Here is a 24,714-nt window from a genome sequence, read left to right on the forward strand (position 1 = left end):
GCACAGCGTAGGGCGATGCCGAGTCGGCGGCGCTGACGGTCGCGCGCTGCTGGGCGCAGTGCTGGGCCCGGCTCGACGCGTGCCGGGCCCCGCCAGCTGTGGTGCTGGGGCGCCTGGCAAGGCTCAGAGAGCGTCACGGCGCATGCTGTTCCGAGCGGAGCGCTGGTTCGTGCCCGGCGCTGCGGTGCTTCATTTCCTGGTGCCCCTGCACGCATGCGCGGGCTGCCGGGGGGCCGGCGCGCGGAGAGCGGCCCGCGACGGCGGCAGGTGAGGCGACCTAAGGCCTGGCGGTGGGCCCTGCGGGGCCAAGGGGCGGCGGCCTGAGGTGCAAGGAGCGGTGGCTGAGGTTCAAGGGCGGGGCCAGGGTAAAAAAACGGGGGGGGGGGGGGCAGTTATTTCTCCCAGGAGGGCTGACTAGGGGGAGAAGCTGGAGGCCACAGTGCTGGGTGGGAGGGAGGGAGCAAAAGCAGGAGGGGAGCTAAGAGGTGGGGCTTCATGGCAGGGGAGGAGCCTAATGGGCAGAGCATAGGATAAAGGGAGGGGCTTGAGGGGTGGGAGGGGCTTTTTGGAGGTGGGGAGGTGGTGCTGGCATAGGACAGGGACTGGACCTGGTTGGCAGGAGGGGATGCTGGGTCGGGGCTAGCGGGGGAGGCCTGTGAGGGAGGGGATCACAGGCTGGGCTGGGGCCGACCCGGTTCAATAGCTGCCTCCCCTTCCCCACCATAGCGCATCCAGTTCCTCTACCCGCCCTCGCTGCGGGAGCTGCTGCGCCTGTTGGCCTCGCTGCCCCAGAGCCTGCCTGGGCCCCCTGCCCTTCTCCTGCTGGATGGGCTGGAGCAGTACCTCGCTGCTTGCCCTGGTCCTCAGGCGGCTGCCCGGCTCTCAGCCCTGCTGGTGGACACGGCTTCGTACTTCACAGGGCGCCTCGGCGCGGACCCCCAAGGATCTGCCCCCTGCTGCCAGCTCATCGCCTCCATGCAGGTCTCCGGGGAAACAGAGGCTGAGGATCATCTCTGCGTCCTCCAGCGCTACTTCCCAGCCCAGTGCTGGCTGTGCCCAGACCCGGCAGCAGCCTTGGGCCAGGAGGACTGCGGGGGCGACCGCATGTTCAGGGCCCGCCTGTCCCAGCCCGGTGCCGCAGACCAGGAATGGAAGCTGAGATTCGGCCTCGATGGAGAGATGAGGGTGTCCCCGGTTCCATGGGGGTGTGCAGAGGATCCAGGGGTGGCAGACACAGACAGAGCTGCCGAGGCTGGGAAATGACCCCTGGGGCTCTGGAGATGTAAATTTGTCTGTGGGTTTCTGGCCTGGCCCTTGGCTGAACCTTGGGTGATCTAGGGGGAAATTCCTCTCTGTACGTCCCCTCCTTGGCCGGCTTAGTTTGCCACCCCCAGTGAATAGAAATGAAGGAAAATTCAACAGTTCAAATCTGTTTATTCCAGTACCACCAAAGGAACAGCCGAGATCGCGCCAGGTGCTGCACAGACACAGAGCAATACGCACTCTCTACCCCTGAATCTAGTTTATTTTCCATGGTTTCGGCTCTCTGGGGAGGTCGGGTGACCTGACCGGTTAGCTGTGCCCAGCTCTGAGGGGGAGTCCATCTGTTCCAGTGCATAAGATGCAGGGCTAGGAGCAGAGGAGATTGGGCCTCTGTTCCTGGCTCTGCCACTCAGTACCTGCTGTCTGACCTCGAGAAAGTCACTTCCCCCATTAGACCTCCCTCCTCATCTAGAGCCAGTAATAGAATGTGACTCCAGCCCCTCCCAGATCTGGGAGTAGAGCCCAGGAGTCCTGGCTCCCAGACCTTCCCTCCCCCATTCTAACCACTAGACCCCACTCTTCCCAGATCTGGGAGTAGAACCCAGGAGTCCTGGCTCCCAGACCCCCTCTCCCCCGTTCTAACTCACTAGACCCCACTCCCCTCCTGCAGCCATGAGTGTCCCTCACAGCTGGCTTAGTGCCATGGAGCTGATCTGGCACAGAGCTGGGGGCGGGGGCACAAGGAAGGTGGAGCCACGAATCAGCCCCAGCAGCTCCCTGCTGCCTCGGCTGCAGCCCTCAGCTCCTGCCCCCTCCCGGGCTCCCTTGCTGAGTGGCTCACCCTGCTGATGTTGGAGCCGCGCCAGTCCCAGCCGCAGTCTGCCCCAAGCTGAGCCGCTGCTGATAACCCCCGGGGGGCTGGTTGCTGTGCAGATAAATGCTATCAGGTGGGGACGTGTTCTCACACTGGTGGGGGGCTGGACCCAAGCGGAGCTACTCCCTTGATTCCACCCTGGCACCGTCAACGCCCGGGCTGAGAGCCAGTGGAGTCACTGACGCCCAGGGGCACGGGAGAGCCAGCAGTGTCCAGGGCCCCATTGCCACGTTTCCTTGCACTAGTGCTGTGCACGTGCGAGATCCTGGCACGTGGGACAGGCAGCCATGCACGCTGGCTTTATCCAGTGTCGCGCTGGGCTCCTCAGGCCCTGCTATGAGGAGCGGAAAACGTGATTTCGCTGTATGGTGGCAGCGTCCAGGATCCCATTGTGCCAGGCCCTGTACAGACTCAGGTCACAAAGCCAGTCCCTGCCCTACAGAGGTTCTAGTCTCACCCCCGGCGCGGCAAAGGGTTGCTCGGGAAGGCAGAGCCCAAAACACGTCTGTGAGGGGCTCTGGCTGCTCTGTAAAGCTATGGGTGGGATCCCAGGGAGGGGGGAGCGGCCAGGGACAGGCATGGTGGATGGGGAAGGAGGTTTCTCCCCAGCAGAGAAGGCTGCAGCCCCCTGGAGGAGCAGTGAGGGGGAAGAGACCTAACTGGTTTGAAGCCGGAGCTTGGTCGGTTTCCGACAGCTGATGTAACGGAGCGGCCCGGATGTGTGGAGCCTTCCCCAGCTGAGACTAGGCAGACGTGGAGTGGGAAAAACCAGCCCGTTTATATCATGCATCCAGCCGCTGGAGGCTCCTAGCCAGGCCCCACCCCTGCCAAGGCACTGCGGGGCAGTCCCCTAGTTTGGGGGATTCTCAACCCGCACTGGCCCTCCTCGCCAGCACCCCCTCCACTCCCCTTTAACAAGCCCCTGGCCTAAGCTGGGGCCCACCGCTGCCAGGCAGGTAGGAGATGGCCCTCGACCCCCAGGCGTTTCAGTGCTGGCCAGACGGGTTGCTGGTGGTGCCAGGGCGAATCAGTCCATCCGAGAGCGCCCCAGGGCAGGGACAACCCCATGGAGTTACATACTTAAAGGGAAAATCCAAATGACAGCCCGGGTCGGTCAGTATTGTCAACCCTGTTTTACAAGTGGGGAAACTGAGGCACAGAAGGGGGGGAAGTGCCCAGGGTCACAAAGCAAGTCGGTGGCACAGCTGGGATAGAACCCAGCTGTCCTGACTCCCAGCTCCCCCTAACTTTAACCACTAGGCCCCACTCTTCTCCCACAGCTGGGGCTAGAACCCAAGATTCCTGACACCTGGCCCCCCCACTCTACCCTCTGGCCCCTGCTGCCTGACTAATACATTGGTCACAGCAGTAGATTTACAGGGATAACGGGGCTTTTTGAGCTCCCCCTCCCCCGTACGCACAGAAAAGGGGCAGGAAGCCCGTGTCCCTGGGCACGAAGCAGGATTGCAGGACTCCCAGCATCCCTTGCCGCTGAGCCAGGCTTGGGTGGGGGGGCAGAGTGGGTGGGCTCCCCTTGGTGGCACAGGGGGCTGCAGCTTCCACCCAGCTTGTGTTTTGAATCCAAGCCAGCTCGGGGGGGGGGGAATTGGTGGTCGCGCCCCCTGCTGGCGGGTTGGTCCCTGACCACCTGCTCCACGGATGTAACAGCTGGCACCGGCCGCGTTGCCCATGGCCCATCTGGCCAGGTGGGAGTTTCCGTCCTGGCTAGAGCCCAGTCTGAGCCTGAGCTGGGGTCATATGGACTCCACCTCCATTGGCTTCCACCACAGCCTTGCAAGCCCCAGGCTAGAGGGAGCTGGCGCTGGAGTCATATATCCATCCTCCAGGCATGGGGCCCCTCTGCGTCCTGCTGGGACGGGGTCCCCTCAACATCATGCCAGGACGGGGTCCCCTCAACGGGGGTCTCCTTTATATCATCCTGGGTCCCCCTCAAAGTCCTGCTGGGACGAGGTGTCCTTTACATCATGCCAGGACGGGGTCCCCTCAACAGGGGTCTCCTTTATATCATCCTGGGTCCCCTCAAGGTCCTGCTGGGATGGGGTCTCTTCTTCGTCCTGCTGGGACTGGGTCCCCTCAACGTCTTGCTGGGACGGGGGTCTCCTTTATATCATCCCAGGTCCCCTCAACATCCTGTTTGATCGAGGTCCCTGCTTCATGCTGCTGGGACGGGGTCCCCGCTACGTCCTGCCAGGAAGGCGTTTCCGCCACGTCCAGCAGACATGGGGTTCCACCTCTGTTCTCCAGGCCCGCAGTCCCCTGCCCGTCCGCCAGCACTATGAGCATACCATATAGCTGGCAGGGAAGGGCTGGGCCTGGCACCCATCCTGGCACAAGTTGGTGTAGAGATTGGGCTGGTGGGTGCTGGTGCCCAGGGGGCTGTAGTCAGTGGAGATCCCTGAGTCGGACACCAGCAGGTAGCTGTATTTGAGCGGGCGCTGGTGCCCACAGGGTGCCAGCAGCTGCGAACTGGGGTCGAAGACAGTGTACTCGAAGCTGGAGGAGGACGAGACCCGCTCCTCTGGGACAGGCTCCAGTGTAGCCCCCGGAGGGCCCAGCTCCTGCCCCATGGCAGGGGGGCTTTCAGAGCCCGCACTGCTTTGGGCATCTGGCAGGAGCAGAGAGTCCTCACCCAGGCTGCATGGCATCAGCTGTTCATCCAGCACCAGGTAGTCATCCTGGGGCTCCACGGGCGGCTCAGGGCGGGTGGGCAGGACCAAGCCCTGGGCTTTGGGGGGCAGAGGGGGCACCGGCCCCTCTGCCTTGGATTCACGGCCCTCAGATAGCACCTCCAGCGTGGTGGGCTGCTCCTCCAAGTAGCCAGGGTTCGCGCTCCACCACGGGTAGGTGTTCCTTTGTCCCAGCCAGAGCTGCGAAGGCAACAGGGCCTGGATCACCAGAGAGGCTGGGGAGGGGTGGGGGGCACTGACTGAGCCAAGCCTGGGGGTCTGAGCCCCCTCTCTGCACCCCTGGACTCTCAGGTTCTGCCTGTCCCCCACCAGCTCCTGCCAGCCCCTTTGTTTTAAACCAAGGGTTTATGTAGGGCCTACAACGACAAGGTCTAGCATTTGGCAGCATGGAAACCAGCCCCGGGCTCACTCCCCATCTTGGCCCTTCTCTGGCAGCTCCCCCATCTCTAAGCATCTCCCCCCTGGACAATCGCCCTGGTCCCCCAGCCCAGTGTGTTCCCCTGCATCAGACCCCCCCCTCTATATCCCCAGCACAGATGCCCTTGGGGCAGGGTGGTGACCCCCAGCAGGCCCTGGTGGCCAGACTCCTCCATGCGTCAATGTGCTGCAGCCCCCTGCAGCGCCCCGGGGCCCCCGGCCAGGGCAGGATCTGATACCTGGAAGTTTCCCTTGTAGAGGGTGAAAAGCCCCTCGAATTTGTGCTCCGGGCTGGGAATCACCGGCCACAGCTTCTTCTTCAAAAACCTGGGGGGGAGAGGGGCAGTGGTGAACAGAAGACAAGTCCTGGCGTGAACCTCCCTCCCCATGGAAATGTGCGTGCACCCACCCTGCAAACGCTCGTGGGCCATTGACTGCAGGGGGCTCAGGAGATACGGCCCCCAGCACCACCCACACGCCTCGTGCATCCCCTCACACAACCGTCAAGCGTCTGCACACATGTGACAACACGCATGTGCATGCTACCACACACAAGGCCATGCAGGCCTGGGGACTCCCCCAGTGTGGCAGTGCCTTGAAGCCTTAGCCCGGGGGGGCCTGGGGGCGGGGGCTGGGCCGTCCCACGGGCAGGGGCGCAGCAAGCGGTACCTGCGGTGGGTGAGAAGGGCAAAGAGGGCCAGGAGCACCAGGATGAGCACCAGGATGAGCGACAGGGACAGGATCAGGGGGTCCAGATCTGCAAGGTGGGGAGGCAGGGTCAGCCCAGGCTGCAGGCACGAGTGATCCAGGGATGGTGCCAGCTGCCTCCAGTGGGATCACGGCGAACGGCCCAGGATCAGGCCCTCCAGAGCAGCCCACGACCCCTCCATCCCCACCGCACCCCGCTAACCCCCGCCAGCCCACGGCCCCTCCATCCCACCGCACCCCGCTAACCCCCGCCACACGCCCCCCACGCCCGCTACGCGCCATCCCTCACCCGCACCCCGCTATCCCCCGCCAGCCCGCGGCCCTCCCATCCCCACCGCGCCCGCTATCCCCGGCAGCCCGCGGCCCCTCCATCCCCACCGCGCCCCGCTATCCCCGCCAGCCCGCGGCCCTCCATCCCCACCGCCGCCCCGCTATCCCCGGGCAGCCCGGCCCCCTCCATCCCCGCCGCGGCCCCGCTATCCCCCGCCAGCCCGCGGCCCCTCCATCCCGCCGCGCCGCTATCCCTGGGCAGCCATGGCCCCTCCCCTCGCTGTTCCCCCACCAGCCCATGGCCTCTCCATCTTCACCCCCCGCTATCCCTTGCCAGCCCATGGCCTCCCCCCAGCATCCCCAGTGTCCGCCACCCGGGGCTCACCGTGGGGCGTCACCACAGAGGACGGCGCCGACCAGGCGCTCCAGTAGCCGCTGTAGCTGACGCCGTCGGGCCTGACGCGCACGGCCAGGTGTAGCTGGTCCAGCCCCGGCAGGTTGAGGATGGGCACTCCGGTGCGGCACGTCGGGGATGTCGACCTGCAGGCGCGGGATGGCCAGGCGTGAGGGGCGGGGCGGGTGCAGGGGGCAGGCGGGGCGGGGGGGGCACCACCGTCTGGGGCCGGCGCCCTCGGGGCGAAGGCCACCTCGTAGCGCAGGCTGCTCTCCAGGTAGGAGGCCGGGCGGCTGCCAGCTCACCGCCAGCTGCCCGGCGCTCGCGGCGCGCGCTGCGTCAGGTTGGATGGAGGGTCCAGGAAAGAACTGGGGGCGGGGGTGGGAGAGGTGAAGCTGGGGGTTCAGTGGGGTGCTGGGCGGGCTGGGAAGGGCTCAGCCCCCATTGGGGCCCGCGCTCCAGGGATCGGGCTCCCGAGGGAGTGGGAACGGGGCTCGAGGCCTTTCCCCTTCTTAGGGGCGCCTGGCTCCCATGTGGTCCAGGGCATGGACCCAGCTGGAGGCAGGGGGGCTGGGAACGGGGCTCGAGGCCTTTCCCCTCTAGGGGGCGCCGGCTCCCATGTGGTCCAGGGCAGACCCAGCTGGGGCAGGGGGGCTGGGAACGGGGCTCGAGGCCTTTCCCCTCTGGGGGGTGCCGGCTCCCATGTGGCCTGGGGCAGACCCAGCTGGGGCAGGGGGGCTGGGAACGGGGCTCGAGGCCTTTCCCCTCTGGGGGGCGCCGGCTCCCATCTGGCCCGGGGCAGACCCGGCTGGGTCAGGGGGGGCTGGGAATGGGGCTCGAGGCCTTTCCCCTCTAGGGGGCTCCAGCTCCCATCTAGCCCGGGGCAGACCTGGCTGGGTCAGGGGGGCTGGGAATGGGGCTCGAGGCCTTTCCCCTCTAGGGGGCGCCGGCTCCCATGTGGCCTGGGGCAGACCCAGCTGGGTCAGGGGGGCTGGGAATGGGGCTCGCGGCCTTTCCCCTCTAGGGGGCGCCAGCTCCCAACTGGTCTGGGGCAGGACTTCAGGGGAGTGGGGAGTGAGGCCCGGGGTCTTTCCCCTCTAGGCGGTGCTGGCTCCTGTCTGGCTCCACGGCAGGGACTGGCTGTGGGGGCAGGGAATGGGGCCTGGGACCTCTCCCCTCTAGAGGGCACTGGCTCCAATCCAGCATGGGGCCGGAGGACTGGCTTGCTCAGGGAGGAATGGGGCATGGGGCCTTTCCCCTCTGGGGGGCACAAGCTCCAATCTGGCCTGCGATAGGAGGACTGGCTGGCTCAGGGGTGAGGAGTGGAGCCCGGAGCCTTTCCTCTCTGGGGGGCGCTGGCTCCGCTCTGGCCCAGGGTAGGAGGAACCAGCTGGCTCAGGGGGTGGGGAATGGGGCCCGGGGTCTTTCTCCTCTGGGGGGCGCCAGCTCCACTCTGGCCCAGGGCAGGGGGACTGGCTGGCTCAGGGGTGAGGAGTGGGGCCCGGGGCCTTTCCCCTCTGGGGGGCGCTGGCTCCGCTCTGGCCCAGGGTAGGAGGAACCAGCTGGCTCAGGGGTGGGGAATGGGATCTGGGTCTTTCCCCTCTGGGGGGCACCAGCTCTGATGTGGCCCAGGGTAGGACTGCTGGCTCAGGGGTGGGGAATGGGGCCCGGGGCCGTTCCCCTCTGGGGGGCACCGGCTCTGCTCTGGCTCGGGGCCGGAAGACTGGCTGGCTCAGGGGGACGTGGAGCCTTTCCCCTCCCAGCTCTCACACCTACCCACTTGGTTGATCATGATGGTGCGGGAGTGGATGACGTTGCTGCTGTTGCCAGCAAAGGCGCCGACGTGCAGGGGGGTGAAGGACGGGGTGTCCTGGGGGGGGAAGATACAGCTGAAGCGGGTGCTGTTCCAGGGCGTCCGGGCCACGCTCACGTTGCAGCGCTGTGGGGCGTCCCCCCTGTTGGAGTCGAGGAGAGAGGTGGGTGGGGGATCAGAAGCAGCAGAGCCTGGGAGAAGGGGAGACCTGGAGTGGGGGGTATCAGCATAGGGGGCATGTTTGGTGGGGCCGACATGGGGAGGCCCAGCCTGATGGTGCAAAGGGAGGGGGCAAGGGTGCAGGCTGTGGGGTGAGACTTGGGGGCACAGAGACGGGCATGGGGGGGACGGGAGGCATGATGGCAGCATTGGCATTCCAGGACCTGCCCCCTACCCCCTCAGCTCCCGCAGAGGAGCCCCCAGTGGGGGAGGGGGACTCACTCCACGACGTAGAAGAAGCCGTATTCGGTGGCACTTGGGGGGCTGCTGCTCTCCCAGAAGCAGGTCAGGTCCTCCAGGCAGCGCGTGAAACATTTGGGGTCCAGGGGCTCCTCAGCCAGAAGCAGGGCAGCTGGGGACACAGGGAGAGCCCAGTTAGCAGCCACCTCTCCCCGCCTCCGTCCACACGGACCAATAACCCCACCCGGCTGAGTCATCGCGCGATCTCCCCCATCCTACAGTCCTGCGCCCCCAAGAACGCCTCTACCCTGCAGCAAACCCTGTGCCCCAGGAACATCCTGCTGCTGGGGGTTCCGAGGGTTAACAGCCCTTTGCCCTGAACTGCCTAGGGCGGTGACTCCAAAAGAGACCTTCGCAGCCAGGCACAAGAACAACCCCAACCCGCAGCAGGCAACAGGCCCCAGCTGCCGCTGCGAGTGAGGGGTGTCCCCTGGAGCCAGCCGGCCCTGCCCGAGGGGCTCCTGGGGGCAGATCTCAGCTCCCTGGGTCTGCCCCACTGCAGGCGGACACCCCATGGACAGCACAGGGCTCTCCACTGACTCTGGGCAGGAGAGTTAATGTAGTAACCCGGCTGTGTGTGAGAGCATCCCTGTGTGCACGAGTGTCTCCTGACTCATGAAGGGCTATGCAATAGGGAGTGTGTGTGTATCTGTGTGCATGTGTAGCTCTGGGTCTCCAGATGTGTGTGTGTGTGTATCTGTGTGCATGTGTAGCTCTGTGTCTACAGATGTGTGTGTGTGTATCTGTGTGCATGTGTAGCTCTGTATCTGCAGGTGTGTGTGGGTGGGTGTGTATCTGTGTGCATGTGTAGCTCTGTGTCTGCAGATGTGTGTGTGTGTATCTGTGTGCATGTGTAGCTCTGTGTCTGCACATGTGTGTGTGTGTATATCTGTGTGCATGTGTAGCTCTGTGTCTGCACATGTGTGTGTGTGTATATCTGTGTGCATGTGTAGCTCTGTGTCTGCACGTGTGTGTGTGTATCTGTGTGCATGTGTAGCTCCGTGTCTGCACACGTGTGTGTGTGTGTGTGTATAGATTATATGGGTGTGGATGTGTGTGTAGGAATAGGTGTGTGTATATATAGATATATGGCAGTGGGTGTGTGAGGAACAGTGTGTATCTGTGTGTGTTTGTCTGTGTATGGGGGTAGGACTAGGTGTATGTGCATGTGTGTGATTATGTGTAGAAAATAACAGCACAACTCCTCACTGCACTGTGATACCGTGTCCGTGCAGCGTCCGGCACAGCTGGGCCTTCGGGCTCTACCATAATCCAGATAATACATATTAGTATTTCATGCTTCGTTCATTAGACCAGTGCCTGTTCCAGGCCTGTCACGGGGATTCAGCCATGTGCAGACACTGAATTCTCCTTAGTCTCTGTCATTTTGTGTGAAGCTACTTTCTGTTAATAACGCCCAGTCTGCGTCACGCGGGGAGTCAAGAAATGATCTGTTATTAACTATTCGATATTATTGCCATATAGGCTACGTTTCCTTCATATAGTTTAGGAAAGTAGATAGATAGATAGAGGGGGTGTATGGGGATAGATAGATAGAGGGGGTGTATGGGGATAGATAGATAGATAGACAGATAGATAGATAGATAGATAGAGGGGGTGTATGGGGATAGATAGATAGAGAGATGGGCATGGGGGGACTGGAGACGGGCCATGATGGCAGCATTGGTGCATTCCTTAGGACCTGCCCCCTTTACCCCCTCAGCTTCCGCAGATGAGCCCCCAGTGGGGGAGGCCGGGATCACTCCCGACGACGTCAGAGTAAGCGTATTTCGGTGGCACTTGGGGGGCTCTGTTCTCTCCCAGACAGCAGGTCAGTGTCCCAGGCAGCGTTGATGAAGGCAGTTGGGGTCCAGGGTGCCTTAACCTCAGCAGGCAGGGCAGCTGAGAGGACCACAGGGAGAGCTCCAGTTGCAGCCACCTCTCCCGCCCCTTCGTCCAACTACGGACCAATAAACCCACCGGCTGAGTCATGGACGCGGCGCGATCTCCCCATCTCACAGATCCCTGCGCCCCAGAACGCTCTACCCGTGCAGCCATAACTCTGTTGCCCAGGAACATCTTGCTTGCGGGGTTCCGAGGTTAACAGCCCTTTGCCCTGAACTGCTAGGGCGGTGGAACTCCAAAGAGACTTCGCAGCCAGGCACAAACACCCTACTCGGGCACGCAGGTCACAGGCCCAGCTCTGTGCGAGTGGAGGGGTGTCCCTGGAGCCAGCCGGGCCCTGCCGTAGGGGGGCTCTGGGGGCAGATTCAGAGCTCCTGGTCTTGCCCCACTCGAGGCGGACACCCCATGGACAGCACAGGGTCTCCAATGCACTTCTTGGGCAGGAGAGTTAATGTAGTAACCCGGCCTGTGTGTGAGAGCATCCCTGTGTGAGAGGATGTCTCTGACTCATGAAGGCTTATGCAATTAGGGAGTGTGGTGTGTATCTGTGTGCATGTGTAGCTCTGGTCTCAGATTGTGCTGTGAATGTGTGTATCTGTGTGTTCATGTGTTAGCTCGTGTCTACAGGATGTGTGTGTGTGCTGTATCTTGCTCTGCATGTGTAGCTCTGTAATCTGCAGGTTGCGTGTGGGTGGTGGTGTAGTCGGTGAGGTAGTGTTATCTTGTTGCATGTGTGTATTTCTGTGTTGCTGATTGTGTATTGGCGTTTGTATCCTGTAATTCTGCAGGTGTGTGTGGGTGTGTGTGTATCCTTGTGCATGTGTACTCTGTGTCTGCAGGTTGTGTGTGTGTGTGTATCTATGATGCATGTGTAGTCTGGTTCTGCAGATGTGTGTTGGTGCCTTGTAGCTGTGTCTGGCGATGATGTGTGGTTGTATCTGTGTGCAATGTGAAGCTCTGATGTCTCAGAGTAGTGTGTGATGTTATCTCGTGGTGTGTTTGTATCTGTGATGCATTGTAGCTCTTGCTGCTAGATGTGTGTGTGTGTGTATCTGTGTTGCTTATGTGCTAGAGCTCTGGTGGTCTGCAGATGTGGTTGTGTGTATTCTGGGCATGTTGATAGCTCTGTTCTGCAATGTGTGGTGTGTATCTGTGTGTGTGATGATCTGTGTGCATGCTGTACGCTCTGTGCAGCCTGTGTTGTAGTGCGTGTTGTTTTCTGTGTTGCGCTGTAGTAGCTCTTGTTGTCTGCAGTGATGTGTGTGTGTAGGACATGTATACGTGTGGTGCGGTGTTGTAGCTCTGTGTCTGCTTAGATGTATGTGTGTGTGTGATTTATATCATGTGTGCATTGTGTGTAGCTCTGTGTCTTCAGACTGCATTTATGTTGCTTGTAGTCTGTGGTGCATGTGTTAAGCTCAGTGTCTGCAGATGTGTGTGTTGTACTCTGTTGTGCATGTGTAGCTCTGTGTTGCACGTGTCTGGTGTATCTGGTGTGATGTGTATTCTGTGTTTCTGCAGATGCTTTTTGTGTGCCTTGTATTCTGTTGTGCATGTGTGTCTGCTGTCTTGCACATGTGTGTGTGTGTATATCTGTGTGGGCCATGATTTGTAGCTCTGTGTCCTGCACGTGATGGGATTTGTGTTGGCGATGGTGAGTGTGTGTATCTGTGTGCATTGTGACTAGCCTCCGTGTCTTTCCTGCACACGGTGTGTGATTGTGTTGTGTATAGATTATATTGGGTGTGGGACTGTGTGTGTAGGAAATAGGTGTGTGATTAGGGTATATAGATATGATTGTGGGCAGTGGGTGTACAGGACTGAGTGTGAGGAACAATTTGTGTATCTGTGTGTGTTGTTTGGTCTGTGTATGGGAGGTTAGGACTAGGTGGTATGTGCATTGTGTTGAGTTATGTGTAGAATAGTGGCAGGGACAACTCCTCACTGCACTTGATATTCCGTGTCGTGTGCAGCGGGTTCCGGGCACAAGCCTGGGGCCTTCGAGGGGACCCTTGCGGTCCTCTATCCATAATCCAGATAATAATCATTATTATTTCATGCTCTCGTTTCATCTATGACCAGTGCCATGTTCCAGGCCTTTTGTCACGGGGCTTCAGCCGCATGTGCAGCCACGGGTGAATTTCCGTTAGTAGTCTCCTGTCATTTTGTTGTGGGAACGCTACGTGTGGTCTGTCTATACGTCCACAGCTGCGTCACGCGCGGGAGTCAGAAATGTATTCTGTTATTACTATTTTGCCATTATAGGCTACGGTTCCTTCAATAGTTTTAGGAAAGTAGCATAGATTAGATAGAGTGGGTGTATGGGGGATAGATAGATAGGGGGGTGTTATCGGGATAGATAGATAGATAGACAGATTAGATAGATAGGATAGATAGATGGTGGTGTATGGGATAGATAGATTAGATAGACAGACGGGTTTTCATGGGGATAGATAGACCTAGACTAGATAGATAGACAGACAGACAGTTACGGGATTGTAGTGTGGGCGACTGCTAGATAGATAGATAGATAGATAGAAATAGATATAGATAGGACGGGCGCTGGGTGTATGTGGATTAGCTAGATAGAAGATGGGGTGTCTGGAGATATAAGTAGATAGGGTAGGATAGATAATAGACAGACGGGGTGTATGGGCGGATAGTAGGACGATAGGATAGGGGGGCTGGAATGGGGATAGATAGACTAGTGAGGTGTATGGTGGATAGATAGATAGATAGATCGACGGGGTATATGGGGATAGATGGTAGATAGATAGCCAGCGGGTTGTGCGATGGGGTAGTTTAATTAGATAGGATGGGTGAGATAGGGATAGATTAGATATGATAGAGGAGAGGTGTATGGGGAATAGATAGGATAGATTAGGGTAGACAGGACGGGGTGTTATGGGGATAGATAGAACTCAGATAGCAGATAGAGGGGTCGATGGATCGCGCGGATAGTATATGCTAGTTATGGAAGTGGTTGGGATAGGGTAGAGAGATAGATAGAATAGACAGACAGACTGGGTGTGCGAGACCGACCAGATGTTGAAGTTATGGGGAGTAGATAGATGGTGGGAATGGCGGATAGATATGATAGATGATATAGATAGGGGGTGTTTCTCGCTCGCTAGTAGATAGATAGATAGATAAGACAGACGGGTGTATTGGGATTAGATAGATAGTAGACAGATATGAGGGGGTGATGGGGTATAGATAGATGGGCTGGATGGGAGTAGATAGAGATAGATTAGATAGTTTTGGCAGACAGATGGGTGGTGGGATTGGGGATAAGATTAGATAGATAGAATGGCAGTGGTTTGGGGGACTACGATAGATATAGATAGAGGGGGTGTATGGGGATAGATAGATAGATAGATAGAGGGGGTATATGGGGATAGATAGATAGATAGATAGATATAGATAGAGGGGGTGTATGGGGATAGATAGATAGATAGATAGAGGGGGTATATGGGGATAGATAGATAGATAGATAGATATAGATAGAGGGGGTGTATGGGGATAGATAGATAGATAGATAGAGGGGGTATATGGGGATAGATAGATAGATAGATAGATATAGATAGAGGGGGTGTATGGGGATAGATAGATAGATAGATAGAGGGGGTATGTGGGGATAGATAGATAGATGGCGTGTATGGGGATAAATAGATTAGATTAGATTATAGCAAACAATACATTCTATATAATCCTGTTTTAAGAGCAAAAGTCAACTTAACTGTGACTACAGAGGCGCAAGCAGCATCTCACGTATTAAGAGGAGACGTGGTTTTACCAAAATGTCTGTACGGTAGAGAAATAAAATATCAGCGAAACATAGAAATGTGGGGCTGGAAGGGACCTCGAGGGCTCATCAGGCTCAGGCCCCCTGCGCTGAGGTGGGAGTAAACAGACCTTGGCCATTGCTGCGAGGGGTTTGTCCAACCTGTGCTTAAAACCCCCGTGTCCTGGCAGGGATCCCGCAGCCGCCCTTGGACGCCTGGTCCAGAGCTTAGCTCCCCTCAGAGTTAGCTAGAAAGTTTTCCCCTGATATCTACCCTACATCTCTCGCTGCAGACGAAGCCCTTTGCTTCCTAGAACAATTGATCCCCGTCCCCCCGTAGCAGCCCTTAAGTCATTTGAAGGCTGTTCTCAGCTCCCCCCCTCAGTCCTCTTTTCTCAGGACTAAACATGCCCAGATTTTAATCTTCTCTCCCAGGTCCGGTTTTCAAAACCTTTGATCATTTTTGTGGCTCTCCTCTGGCCTCTCTCCAGTTTGTCCACATCTTTCTTAAAGCGCAGGGCCCAGGAGACTCCAGCTGAAGCCTCGGTGGTGCTGAGCAGGATGGAACAATCACCACCCATGTCTCACATATGATGCTCCTGCTAATACACGCCCGAAAATTAGCTGGTTTCACAACTGCAGCGCATTGCTGGCTCGTTCACTTGGTGACTCACTTAGACGTTTGATTTTTCCTTCCTGAGTGAAGCACTTTGCACTTGTACTGAATTTCCTCTTCTTGATTTCAGGCCAATTTTCTGATTTGTCCAGGCTGTTTTGACTTCGAATCCTGCCCTCCAAAGTGCTTGCAACCCCTCCCAGCTTGGTGTCAGCCACAGACGTATCGGCACAGACTCCGCTCCATTATCCAAGTCACTAACACAAATACTGAACAGTACAGGACCCAGGACTGACCCCTGTGGGACCTCAGCAGACACCCTCCCAGTTTTCATGGGCTACAGCCCCACTTCATCGGATGCGTGTAGTGGATGAAGTGGGTTTTAGCCCACGAAAGCTTATGCTCAAATAAATTTGCTAGTCTCTAAGGTGCCACACGTCCTCCTCTTCTTTTTGCAGATACAGACTAACGCGGCTGCTACTCCGAAACCTCCCAGTTTGACAGCCAACCATTGAAAACTTCCCTCAAAGTCCAATTTCTCGACCCAGCTGTGCACCCACCGTCTAGTAATGATATCTGGGCTGCATTTCCTTAGGTTGCTTATGAGGCTGTCACATGGGCCTGCATCAAAAGCTTTACTGAAATCAAGAGATTTCCTGTCTGCAGCTCACCGGGCCAGTAACCCTTTCAAAGAAGGAAATGAGGTTGGTTTGCCATGATTTGTTCTTCATAACTCCATGCTGGCTAGTCCTTATTCTCCTCTAGGGGTTTACCAACTTTAATCGTATCCTCTAGGGGTTTACCAACTTTAATCGTTTGTTCCGGTATCTTTCCAAGTACAGAAGTCAGGCTGACTGGTCTATAATTCCCTGGGCCCTCTTTGTTCTCCTTTTAAAAGATAAATATTACGTTTGCCCCTGTCCAGTCCTCTGGGGCCTCACCCGTCCTCCATGACTTCTCGCAGATAATCGCAAATGGTTCCCAGATTGCTTCGGCGAGTTCCTTAAGTAACCGAGGATGAGTTTCATCAGACCCTGCCCGCCCAATCTTTCCCTTGTGGTCCTTTCCCCTGGTTAATATTCATTGTGTTAAGTACCTGGGCACCGTTAGCCATTTTAATGAAGATTGAAACCAAATGGGCACGATACACTTCAGCCTTCTTGATGTCATCAGTTCATTATGGTCATCTAGTCTGACCTCCTGCACAACGCAGGCCACAGAATCTCACCCACCCACTCCTGTAACAAACCCCTGACCTATGTCTGAGCTACTGAAGTCCTCAAATCGTGGTTTAAAGACCTCAGGGTGCAGAGAATCCTCCAGCAAGTGACCCCTGCCCCACGCTGCAGAGGAAGGCGAAAAACATCCAGGGCCTCTGCCAGTTTGCCCTGGATTAGAGCTCTCCTTCCCTGCTAAGCAGAGGACCTCCACTTTCATTTGCCTTTCTCTTGCTCCTAATGGATTTAAAGAACCTCTTCTTGCTTTACATGACCCTTGCAGGTGTGACTCATTTTATGCCTTAGCCTGTCTGATTTTGTCCCTACAGGCTTGGGCTGGTCTTTTGTTCTCCTCCTGAGCAGGTCATCTGGGTTTCCACTCTTTAACAGGCAGCAGATTTAAAACAATTAGAAGGAAGTTCTTCTTCACGTAGTGCACAGTCAACCTGTGGAACTCCTTGCCTGAGGAGGTTTGGAGGCTGGGACTATCACAGGGTTTAAAAGAGAACTAGATATTCATGGAGGTTAAGTCCATTAATGGCTATTAGCCAGGATGGGTAAGGAATGGTGCCCCTAGCCTCTGTCAGAGGGTGGAGATGGATGGCAGGAGAGAGATCACTTGATCATTGCCTGTTAGGTTCACTCCCTTTGTGGCACCGGCATTGGTCACTGTCAGAAGACAGGATACTGGGCTGGATGGACCTTTGGTCTGACCCAGTCTGGCTGTTCTTATGTTCACCCAAATCGCCTTCTAACTTCAGATTTGCAACCACTGATCAGAATCAAGTCAACCAGAATCAGAATCTGGTTACTTTCTCCGCTGCACGGCTGCCTGTTGGGTGGGGGGTGGCAATTTGGCCCAGGCCCTGGACCCTGCAGGGGCCCCCACGAGAATGTAGTATTTTGTAGTATTGCAACTTTTTTTTATGGAAGGGGCCCCTGAAATTGCTTTGCCCCAGGCCCCCTGAATCCTCCGGGCGGCCCTGCTCCACTGGCTGGAACAAACACCTGGCCCCAGCACATTCCAGCAGACAACTGGAAATCGCCAAATTCCTTTCCCAACAGATGTCTGGGGAGCTGAAGTCCCCCCTACCCCGACCCCCTTACTACCAGGTCTTGTGTTTTGGATCCTTCTGTTATTTGCTCTAGAAATGCCTCCTCCTCCTCCTTCTCTTCCAGATCTGGGGCAACCCCCCCAACCATGATGTCACCCCTCTTCCCCCCTCCCCTTTATCTTTGAGTTGCTCCGCCTCCCGCCTCCTTCTGGGCCAAGAGCGTCCAAAACAACCTTGTATGCGACACCTGATAAGGAAGTTTCAGACTCTGTCCAGGCTTAGATGCACTACGTGAAATATAGTTTGGAAAACATTCCAAGAGGCTAGATATTAAGCAAACACACAATATACAGATATACACACGCGCAGCTATAGACACACATCCTCTTCTGAGATACACAGTCACATAAATAGATGTGAGACGTGTGTATCATACATGTGTCTATCTATACTTGTGCGTGTGTATGCGTGTACACCAGATACACAGATTTCTGCACACACTCACACATTTGACGTACATACACATACACAAAGAGGCATATACGCACATATTTTACATAGACCCACAAATTATACCCACACTTCTCTATCTGTGCACAGATCCACATCTCGCTGTCTGTACACTGCAGCTTCTCGTCATGCATCTTTCCTAACATGTATTTCACGTAACATGCACTCCCACCCCGTCAATCCAAAGATATTTCTCATAACACATACGCTTGTGCAACCGCCCACCATGCTTATCTATGCATGGGCTTGGGAGGAGCAGATTGGTATCAGTAAATGTTGATTTCACACAGTACATGCACAAACTGATAAAAAGTCTTTCCGCCGATGATCAGTGAAACGTACAGCGCGGCAGAGCGCTGCCTGAGGAGGCAGGAGTTTGATTTAAGGCTGTTTCCTTTGTGTATTTCGATATGTGACATTGACCATTTGGGTTGTACCGGTTAGAAAGCTTGAGCTTTTTGCATCTGAACGTCTAGTGCCATTAAATAATTGTCGTCGGCAACCCCCATTGTCTGAATAAAAACCCCAATTTTGTGCAGTTGTGAAGATTTAGCTCAATGCAAATCTAAAAAAAACACCTTATGAATAAACACTGAGATTATCTGTCCAACTGATCAAAAATAAAAATCAAATTTGGCCGAGCCTGGCTCTGCAGCACTTGTAGGAGGTTGCCGCTATTTTCCTCTGCTTCTACATAACGTGTCAGCACGTGGGCCAGTGGGTCAGCGACAAACTCTGCTAGGGGGCTTCCCCTAACTGCAGCATCCTTCTGGAGATGCTCAGATCACTGGCGGTTAGGACCATGTAGGTATCTGGATGGAGGGATGGGTGTGTGTGGGGATAGATAGATAGATAGATAGATATAGGGGGTGTATGGGGAGAGACAGACAGGGGAAAGGGTCAGCTCTGCTGTAGTTCAGGCTCTTGGTAGGACAGATGTCTGAGGACAGAGAGCCGGCTGGAGCAGGGCTGCCCGGAGGATTCAGGGGGCCTGGGGCAAAGTAATTTCAGGGGCCTCTTCCATAAAAAAAAGTTGCAATACTATATACTACTATATTCTCGTGGGGGCCCAGGGCCTGGGTCAAATTGCCCCACTTGCCCCCCCGGGCGGCCCTGGGCTGGAGCGATACGTGTGTCTGGGGATCGATCGGGCAGCCCCACACACTGGGCTAAGACATCAGAGCATGTTTCACAGCCACTTTCACTAGAGCTGGGTACACTCAGCACAAATGCCTGCAAGCGCACCCCCCCACACTCACGCACGTGCACGCACACACATGTGAATACACACACCCGTGCACACACCCGCACGCACACACACATTCACGCATGCACACGTGAACACACACGGGTGAACACACATTCATACACACACAGGTGAACACACATGCACACAGGAATACATGCACACACATGCATGCACACACACACGTGAACACACACGCACGCACACACACATGTGAACGCACACACATTCATACACGCACACGTGAACACACACACCCGCACACACGAGCTGTCAAGTTCTACCAGCAGAGACAGGAAATCAGTTTCCTGTTATGAAACACTCCTGCCCATGCCCCTGCCTGGCCCCTGGGCCCGCTCACCCGCCCCCAGCCCGTGGGGCACTGCCAGCCCCCAGGGCCCGCGCTGGTACCTTGGATGTTGAAGTCGTTGTCAGGGCCGGTTCCCTCCTGTGTGGTGCAGGTGGCCCAGGCCAGCAGGGTGCATAGGGCAGCGATGTGGCTCCGATGAGGCTCCATGGTCCTGGGAAGGGAGACCCGGAGCGATGAGCCGTCCGGCCTGGCAGGGCTGCCTGGGCTGTGCGGGGCGGGCAGGCTGGGAGGGGACAGATAAGGGCTGGGCTGAGGCGGCTGCTAGGGGAGGCTGAGGAGCAGGGCAGGAAGTTGGAGAGGAGCCAGGAGCAGTAGAAACACCCCCATATCTCCCCCATTGCCCCTGCGCTGCCTTGGGGAGGGGATCATTGGGGCTGGAGAGGGGAGCCAGGGGGAGCAGATCACTGCCCCCTCCGCTGTCTTGGGGAGTAGATCACTGCCCCGTGGGATCCAGGGGGAGTGGATCACTGTCCCCTCTGCAGTCTTGGGGAGTAGATCACTGCCCCGTGGGATCCAGGGGGGGGCAGATCACTGCCCCGTGGGATGCAGGGGAGCAGATCATTGGCCCATGGGATCAAGGGGGGAGCAGATCACTGTCCCGTGAGATCAAGGTGGGAGCAGATCACTGCCCCGTGGGATGCAGGAGGAGCGGATCACTGCCCCATGGGATCAAGGGGGAGCAGATCACTGCCCAGTGCAATCCAGGGGAAGCAGATCACTGCTCCATGGGATGCAGGGCATTCTGCCTGGTGGGATACAATGGGGGACTGTGGATCAGTGACTGGTGGGATCCAGGATTCACTGGCCCTTTGGATGCACAGCTGGGGAGTTGATCAGATGAGGCAGTGAATCCCCACCCGTGGGCTCTAGCAGGGCCGATCCTGCACTTTGCAGTGGGGGGATCAAGCGGGAGATGGCAGCCAGCTCCCTCCCCATGCCACACACAGGGACACTCAGGTACCAGGTCGCAGGACCTTAGCCAAACCAGGGGGGAGAGGTGATGCACCCCAGACACAGAGGGTGCTGGAAAGAGGGTGTTAAGGGGGGTTTAGACCCCCCCCCCCGCCTTCACTCCCCAACCGTCTGGCTGGAAGGAAGGCAGGTCCCTTCCCCGCAGCAGCAAGATAATCAAACCCTCCCAGGGGACGTTGGGGCTGGACAGCAGATAAAACAGGGCGTTGTGATGCCAGCACATTGGGATTGCTGCTTTTGTGCCTTGCAAGAGCCCTAGAGGTGCCAACCCAGATCAGGGCCCCCTTGTGCCAGGCGCTGCTCAGACCCCAACTGAGATCAGGACCCCCTTGTGCCAGGCGCTGCCCAGACCCAGTGAGACAGTCCCTGCCCCAAGCACTCCCAGTCTAACCTCACAAGCCAGACAAAATGAGGTTCATTATCCCCATTGTATGGATGGGGAAACTGAGGCACAGAGCCAGGCCATGATGTTACCGGGGAGTCTATGGGGCACAGGTCGGAATTGGACCCAGCTCAAGCAGCTGTTTGTAGCTTTCACTAACACCCCCGTCCCTACTTTTTACTGTGAAAAACAAACTGTCCAACCTTCAATCAAAGTCAGGCCGGACCCAAACCCTGCCCCCCCGTGACGCAGGTGAGCTCTGTCCCAGCAAGAACATGGGGAGGGACAGGCTGGAACAAACACCGCCTGTTGGCCAGAGATAAGGCGCCGGAGCAGCGCCGGGCTGGACCGGGCTGTTTATACCAAGCCCGGGGCCTCTTTGAAACAGCTGAATGGCGTGATTGTGGGGGTGGTAACGGAGCGTCCCGCTCAATGCCCCCAGTCCCACCCCCAACACATGCACTAGTGTTGCCATACAGCTAGGAGTACATGCCTGCAGCCCCAGACACACTGGTCCATGCACATCCCTGCACACACATGACTACATGCATGCACACGCATGTACATTCCTGCATGTACCTCCCCCCGAATACAGGCATATCGCTGCACACACATGACTACACACCTGCACACACACATATACATTCCTGCATGTACTTTCCCCCAAATACAGGCACATCCCTGTGCATACATGACTACACGCCTGCACATCCACATATACATTCCTGCAGGTACTTCCCCCCAAATACAGGCACATCCCTGCACACACACACGACTCCACACATGCACAAACACATGTACATTCCTGACTTCACCCTTACCCAATACAGGCACATTCCCTACATGCACACGTGAATACATACACATGTGAATGGAGTGACAGACACACTAGCACACACACATCCCTGCACACACATGAATACGCATATGCACAAACATATGTACATTCCTGCACCCTCCCCGCCCCGAATACAGGCACATTGCTGCATGCATACATAAATACACACACACACACACACACACGTAGCCTCAGACACACTGGTATATACACATCCCTGCACACACACGACTACATGCCTGCAGACATGCGCAAAGACATGGGCCTCCTTGCATGCACCCATACCCCACCCCGAATACCGGCACATCCCTGCATGCACACCCACGAACATACACCTACACGCTCACACACACACAGCCTGGCACATAATCTCACACACGTATTATTACGCACACACACAAACATAGTCACAGGCTCCTTATAAGGTTAACCCATCAGCCACCAGGGACTTTGTCCAGCTCAGGGAAGGGGTGTGTGTGTCAGGACTCCTGGGTTCTATCTCCAGCTCTGGGAGAGGCTGTGGGGGGTAGTGGGTCAGGGGAGCAGGGTCCGGACTCCTGGGTTCTATCCCCAGCTCTGAGCAGGGGGCTGGGGGGGCAGGACTTCTGGGTTCTATCCCCAGCTCTGAAAGGCAGGGCAGGGGGGCAGGACTCCTGGGTTCTATCCCCAGCTCTGAGCAGGGGGCTGGGGGGGCAGGACTTCTGGGTTCTATCCCCAGCTCTGAAAGGCAGGGCAGGGGGGCAGGACTCCTGGGTTCTAGCCCCAGCTCTGAGGGGGGGGTGGGGAGGACTATTGGGTTCTAGCCCCAAGTGTGAAAGGGGGGTCGGGAGGGCAGGACTCCTGGGTTCTAGCCCCAGCTCTGAGTGGGCCAGTCCGGGGGCAGGACTCCTGGGTTCTAGCTCCAGCTCTGAGCAGGGGGGCAGGACTCCTGGGTTCTAGCCCCAGCTCTGGGAGAGGCTGTGGGGGGTAGTGGGTGAGGGGAGGAGGATCCAGACTCCTGGGTTCTATCTCCAGCTCTGGGAGAGGCTGTAGGGGATAGTGGGTGAGGGGAGGGGGATCCAGACTCCTCGGTTCTATCCCCAGCTCTGAAAAAGGGGGTGGGGGGGCAGGACTCTTGGGTTCTAGCCCCAGGTCTGAAAGGGGGGTCGGGGGGGCAGGACTCCTGGGTTCTAGCCCTAGCTCTGAGCAGGGGGGCAGGACTCCTGGGTTCTAGCCCCAGCTCTGGGAGAGGCCTCAGGGGCTAGTGGTTGGAGGGGGGATGGGCAGGGGCCGGAGACATTGGGTGGGGGTGAGGACCCATATCAGCCATTCCCAGGACACTTCCCTCTTTCCCTGCTGCTTATCGCCCCCTCCCCACGCAGGATAATCCCCCTCCGGGGCTTCCGCCCATTTCCCCCATGGGGCCTGCCCCTTAACCCATCTGAGCCAGGACAGCAAGAAGAGATCGGAGGGGGGGCACCGTGGGCTGACGCCCTCCCCCTTGTCACTGAAGGGGTCACACTGGGGTTGATGGGAGCTGGGATCACCAAGACTGGGGGGGATATTAGGGACCCCCCATAACAGTGGGGGTGGGGGGAAGGAATAAGGCTGGTTGGTTGCTAAGCAACTGCAGGGACTGGGGGGGCAGGAAGCTAGTGGTGAGATGGGAGAGCCAGGCTGGGGGGGTCGTCATGGTGTGATCCCTCCCCTCCAGACAGTGTTACAGATTCCAAAGAGGGGGGTATTTACAGTTCAAAGGAGCCATTTGATTTGGGACAGAGATACTGAGTCCCTGTGCCTGCACCCGTCACATCATCCCTCTATGCCTCAGTTTCCCCACCTGCCCAATGGGGAAAGTGTTTATTTAGATTGTCAGCTCCGGGGCAGGGACTGTCTCTCAGTGGGTCCGGACAGCTCCTGGCCCAAGGGGGCCCTGATCCCAGGCAGGGTCTGTGCAGCACCAGGAGCTAAGGGGGCCCCGACCCCGGATGCAGCCTGGAAGTGCAGCTGTGAGACGCTAACGAAGCTGCCTGGGGGGCTGTGGCAAAATGGGGATTTTGAGTAATATTTTCATGACGCCCACATGTGCCTCAGTTTCCCTCCAGATGTACCCTTGCTCCCCAGCGGATGTGAAAGGGTTAAATCTGCTCTTGGCCCAGAGCAGGCACCTGGGGCTGGTTAGGGTGGAGCCCGGGGCTGGTTCAAGCACCAGCTGGAGTCTTCAAACAGCCAAGGGGAGACCCCTCCCCGGCCCCCCACTAACACTCAGTAACCCAGCCCAGCACCAGAACAAAGGGGTCAGGCCGGGGGTTAAGCGCTGCCCCCTTGGCCAGACAAAGGGCAGAGCCAGAACGGTGCCCACCACAGCGCTGCTGGGTACATGCTCTGGCTTGGCCAGGCTGCCCCACGCGACCCCTCAGGGCCACCCGGGGGCCCCGCCGCGGCTGCGAGCAGGGGACTAATGAACCTGCTCCGGTGGGTGCCCGGAGGGCACGCAGGGGGCTGGCTGCCCGGGCTTCGCTGCAGGGAGCCACCGAAAGACGGGGCAGCTGGTCCACAGGCCCATATCCAGAGTCAAATGGGGCCGGGGGGCGGGGGGGGCAGGCACAGACCCTCAGCCCCACCCTCTGGGCTGGGAGCGGATCCTGGGGGGACGGGTCCCCCATCCCCAGTGGGCATTGAATAATCTGGGGATCATGCACCCGGTAGCACCCGCGTCCAGCCACGATTCGCAGCCAATGGACCCGGCCCCATGCAGCCAGGCGCCCCCCAGCGAGGGGCAGGGAGCCTGGCCTGGTGCCAGGGAGGCACCGCGGGCTGGAGAAACCCAGAGCACGGCCCTGTGCCAGCCAGTGGCAGAACCCGCCTGCCCCCCATGTGATCTACGGTCCCTCCTCACGGGCACCTGCCTGCCCCAAGCCCCCCTGTCCATCC

General features: G+C 57.8%; 2 protein-coding genes and 1 long non-coding RNA gene across 3 annotated transcripts; 2 read left to right on the forward strand and 1 right to left on the reverse strand.

Moving 5' to 3' along the window:
• Positions 1-213: 213 nt before the first annotated feature.
• On the forward strand, positions 214-1,419 carry SWSAP1 (SWIM-type zinc finger 7 associated protein 1). Its single transcript, XM_075061204.1, has 2 exons — positions 214-267; positions 727-1,419. The coding sequence occupies exons 1-2, from the start codon at positions 214-216 to the stop codon at positions 1,261-1,263; spliced, it is 591 nt and encodes a 196-aa protein (XP_074917305.1). The 3' UTR covers positions 1,264-1,419.
• On the reverse strand, positions 1,415-19,833 carry EPOR (erythropoietin receptor). Its single transcript, XM_075061174.1, is given in 10 exon segments — positions 1,415-5,025; positions 5,502-5,589; positions 5,932-6,019; positions 6,626-6,790; positions 6,869-6,915; positions 6,917-6,965; positions 6,968-7,002; positions 8,407-8,589; positions 8,889-9,018; positions 19,651-19,833. Coding segments are annotated over 10 exon segments (1,485 nt in total). The 5' UTR covers positions 19,757-19,833; the 3' UTR covers positions 1,415-4,431.
• LOC142045977 (uncharacterized) lies at positions 9,814-12,251 on the forward strand. Its single transcript, XR_012654908.1, has 3 exons — positions 9,814-9,935; positions 11,345-11,377; positions 12,234-12,251. It is a non-coding gene; the product is annotated as an uncharacterized LOC142045977 (long non-coding RNA).
• Positions 19,834-24,714: the final 4,881 nt, after the last annotated feature.

The sequence above is a fragment of the Chelonoidis abingdonii genome, chromosome 26 (genome assembly GCF_003597395.2).
Source record: "Chelonoidis abingdonii isolate Lonesome George chromosome 26, CheloAbing_2.0, whole genome shotgun sequence".
In the NCBI taxonomy this organism is placed as follows: domain Eukaryota; kingdom Metazoa; phylum Chordata; order Testudines; family Testudinidae; genus Chelonoidis; species Chelonoidis abingdonii.

What these genes read in the sequence shown, in the direction of transcription:
- SWSAP1 (XM_075061204.1), top strand. Translation starts at nt 214, where the DNA reads ATGCGCGGGCTGCCGGGGGGCCGGCGCGCGGAGAGCGGCCCGCGACGG. An exon ending in GCGGCCCGCGACGGCGGCAG is followed by an intron (nt 268 to 726) that starts GTGAGGCGACCT and finishes TCCCCACCATAG; the next exon opens with CGCATCCAGTTCCTCTACCC.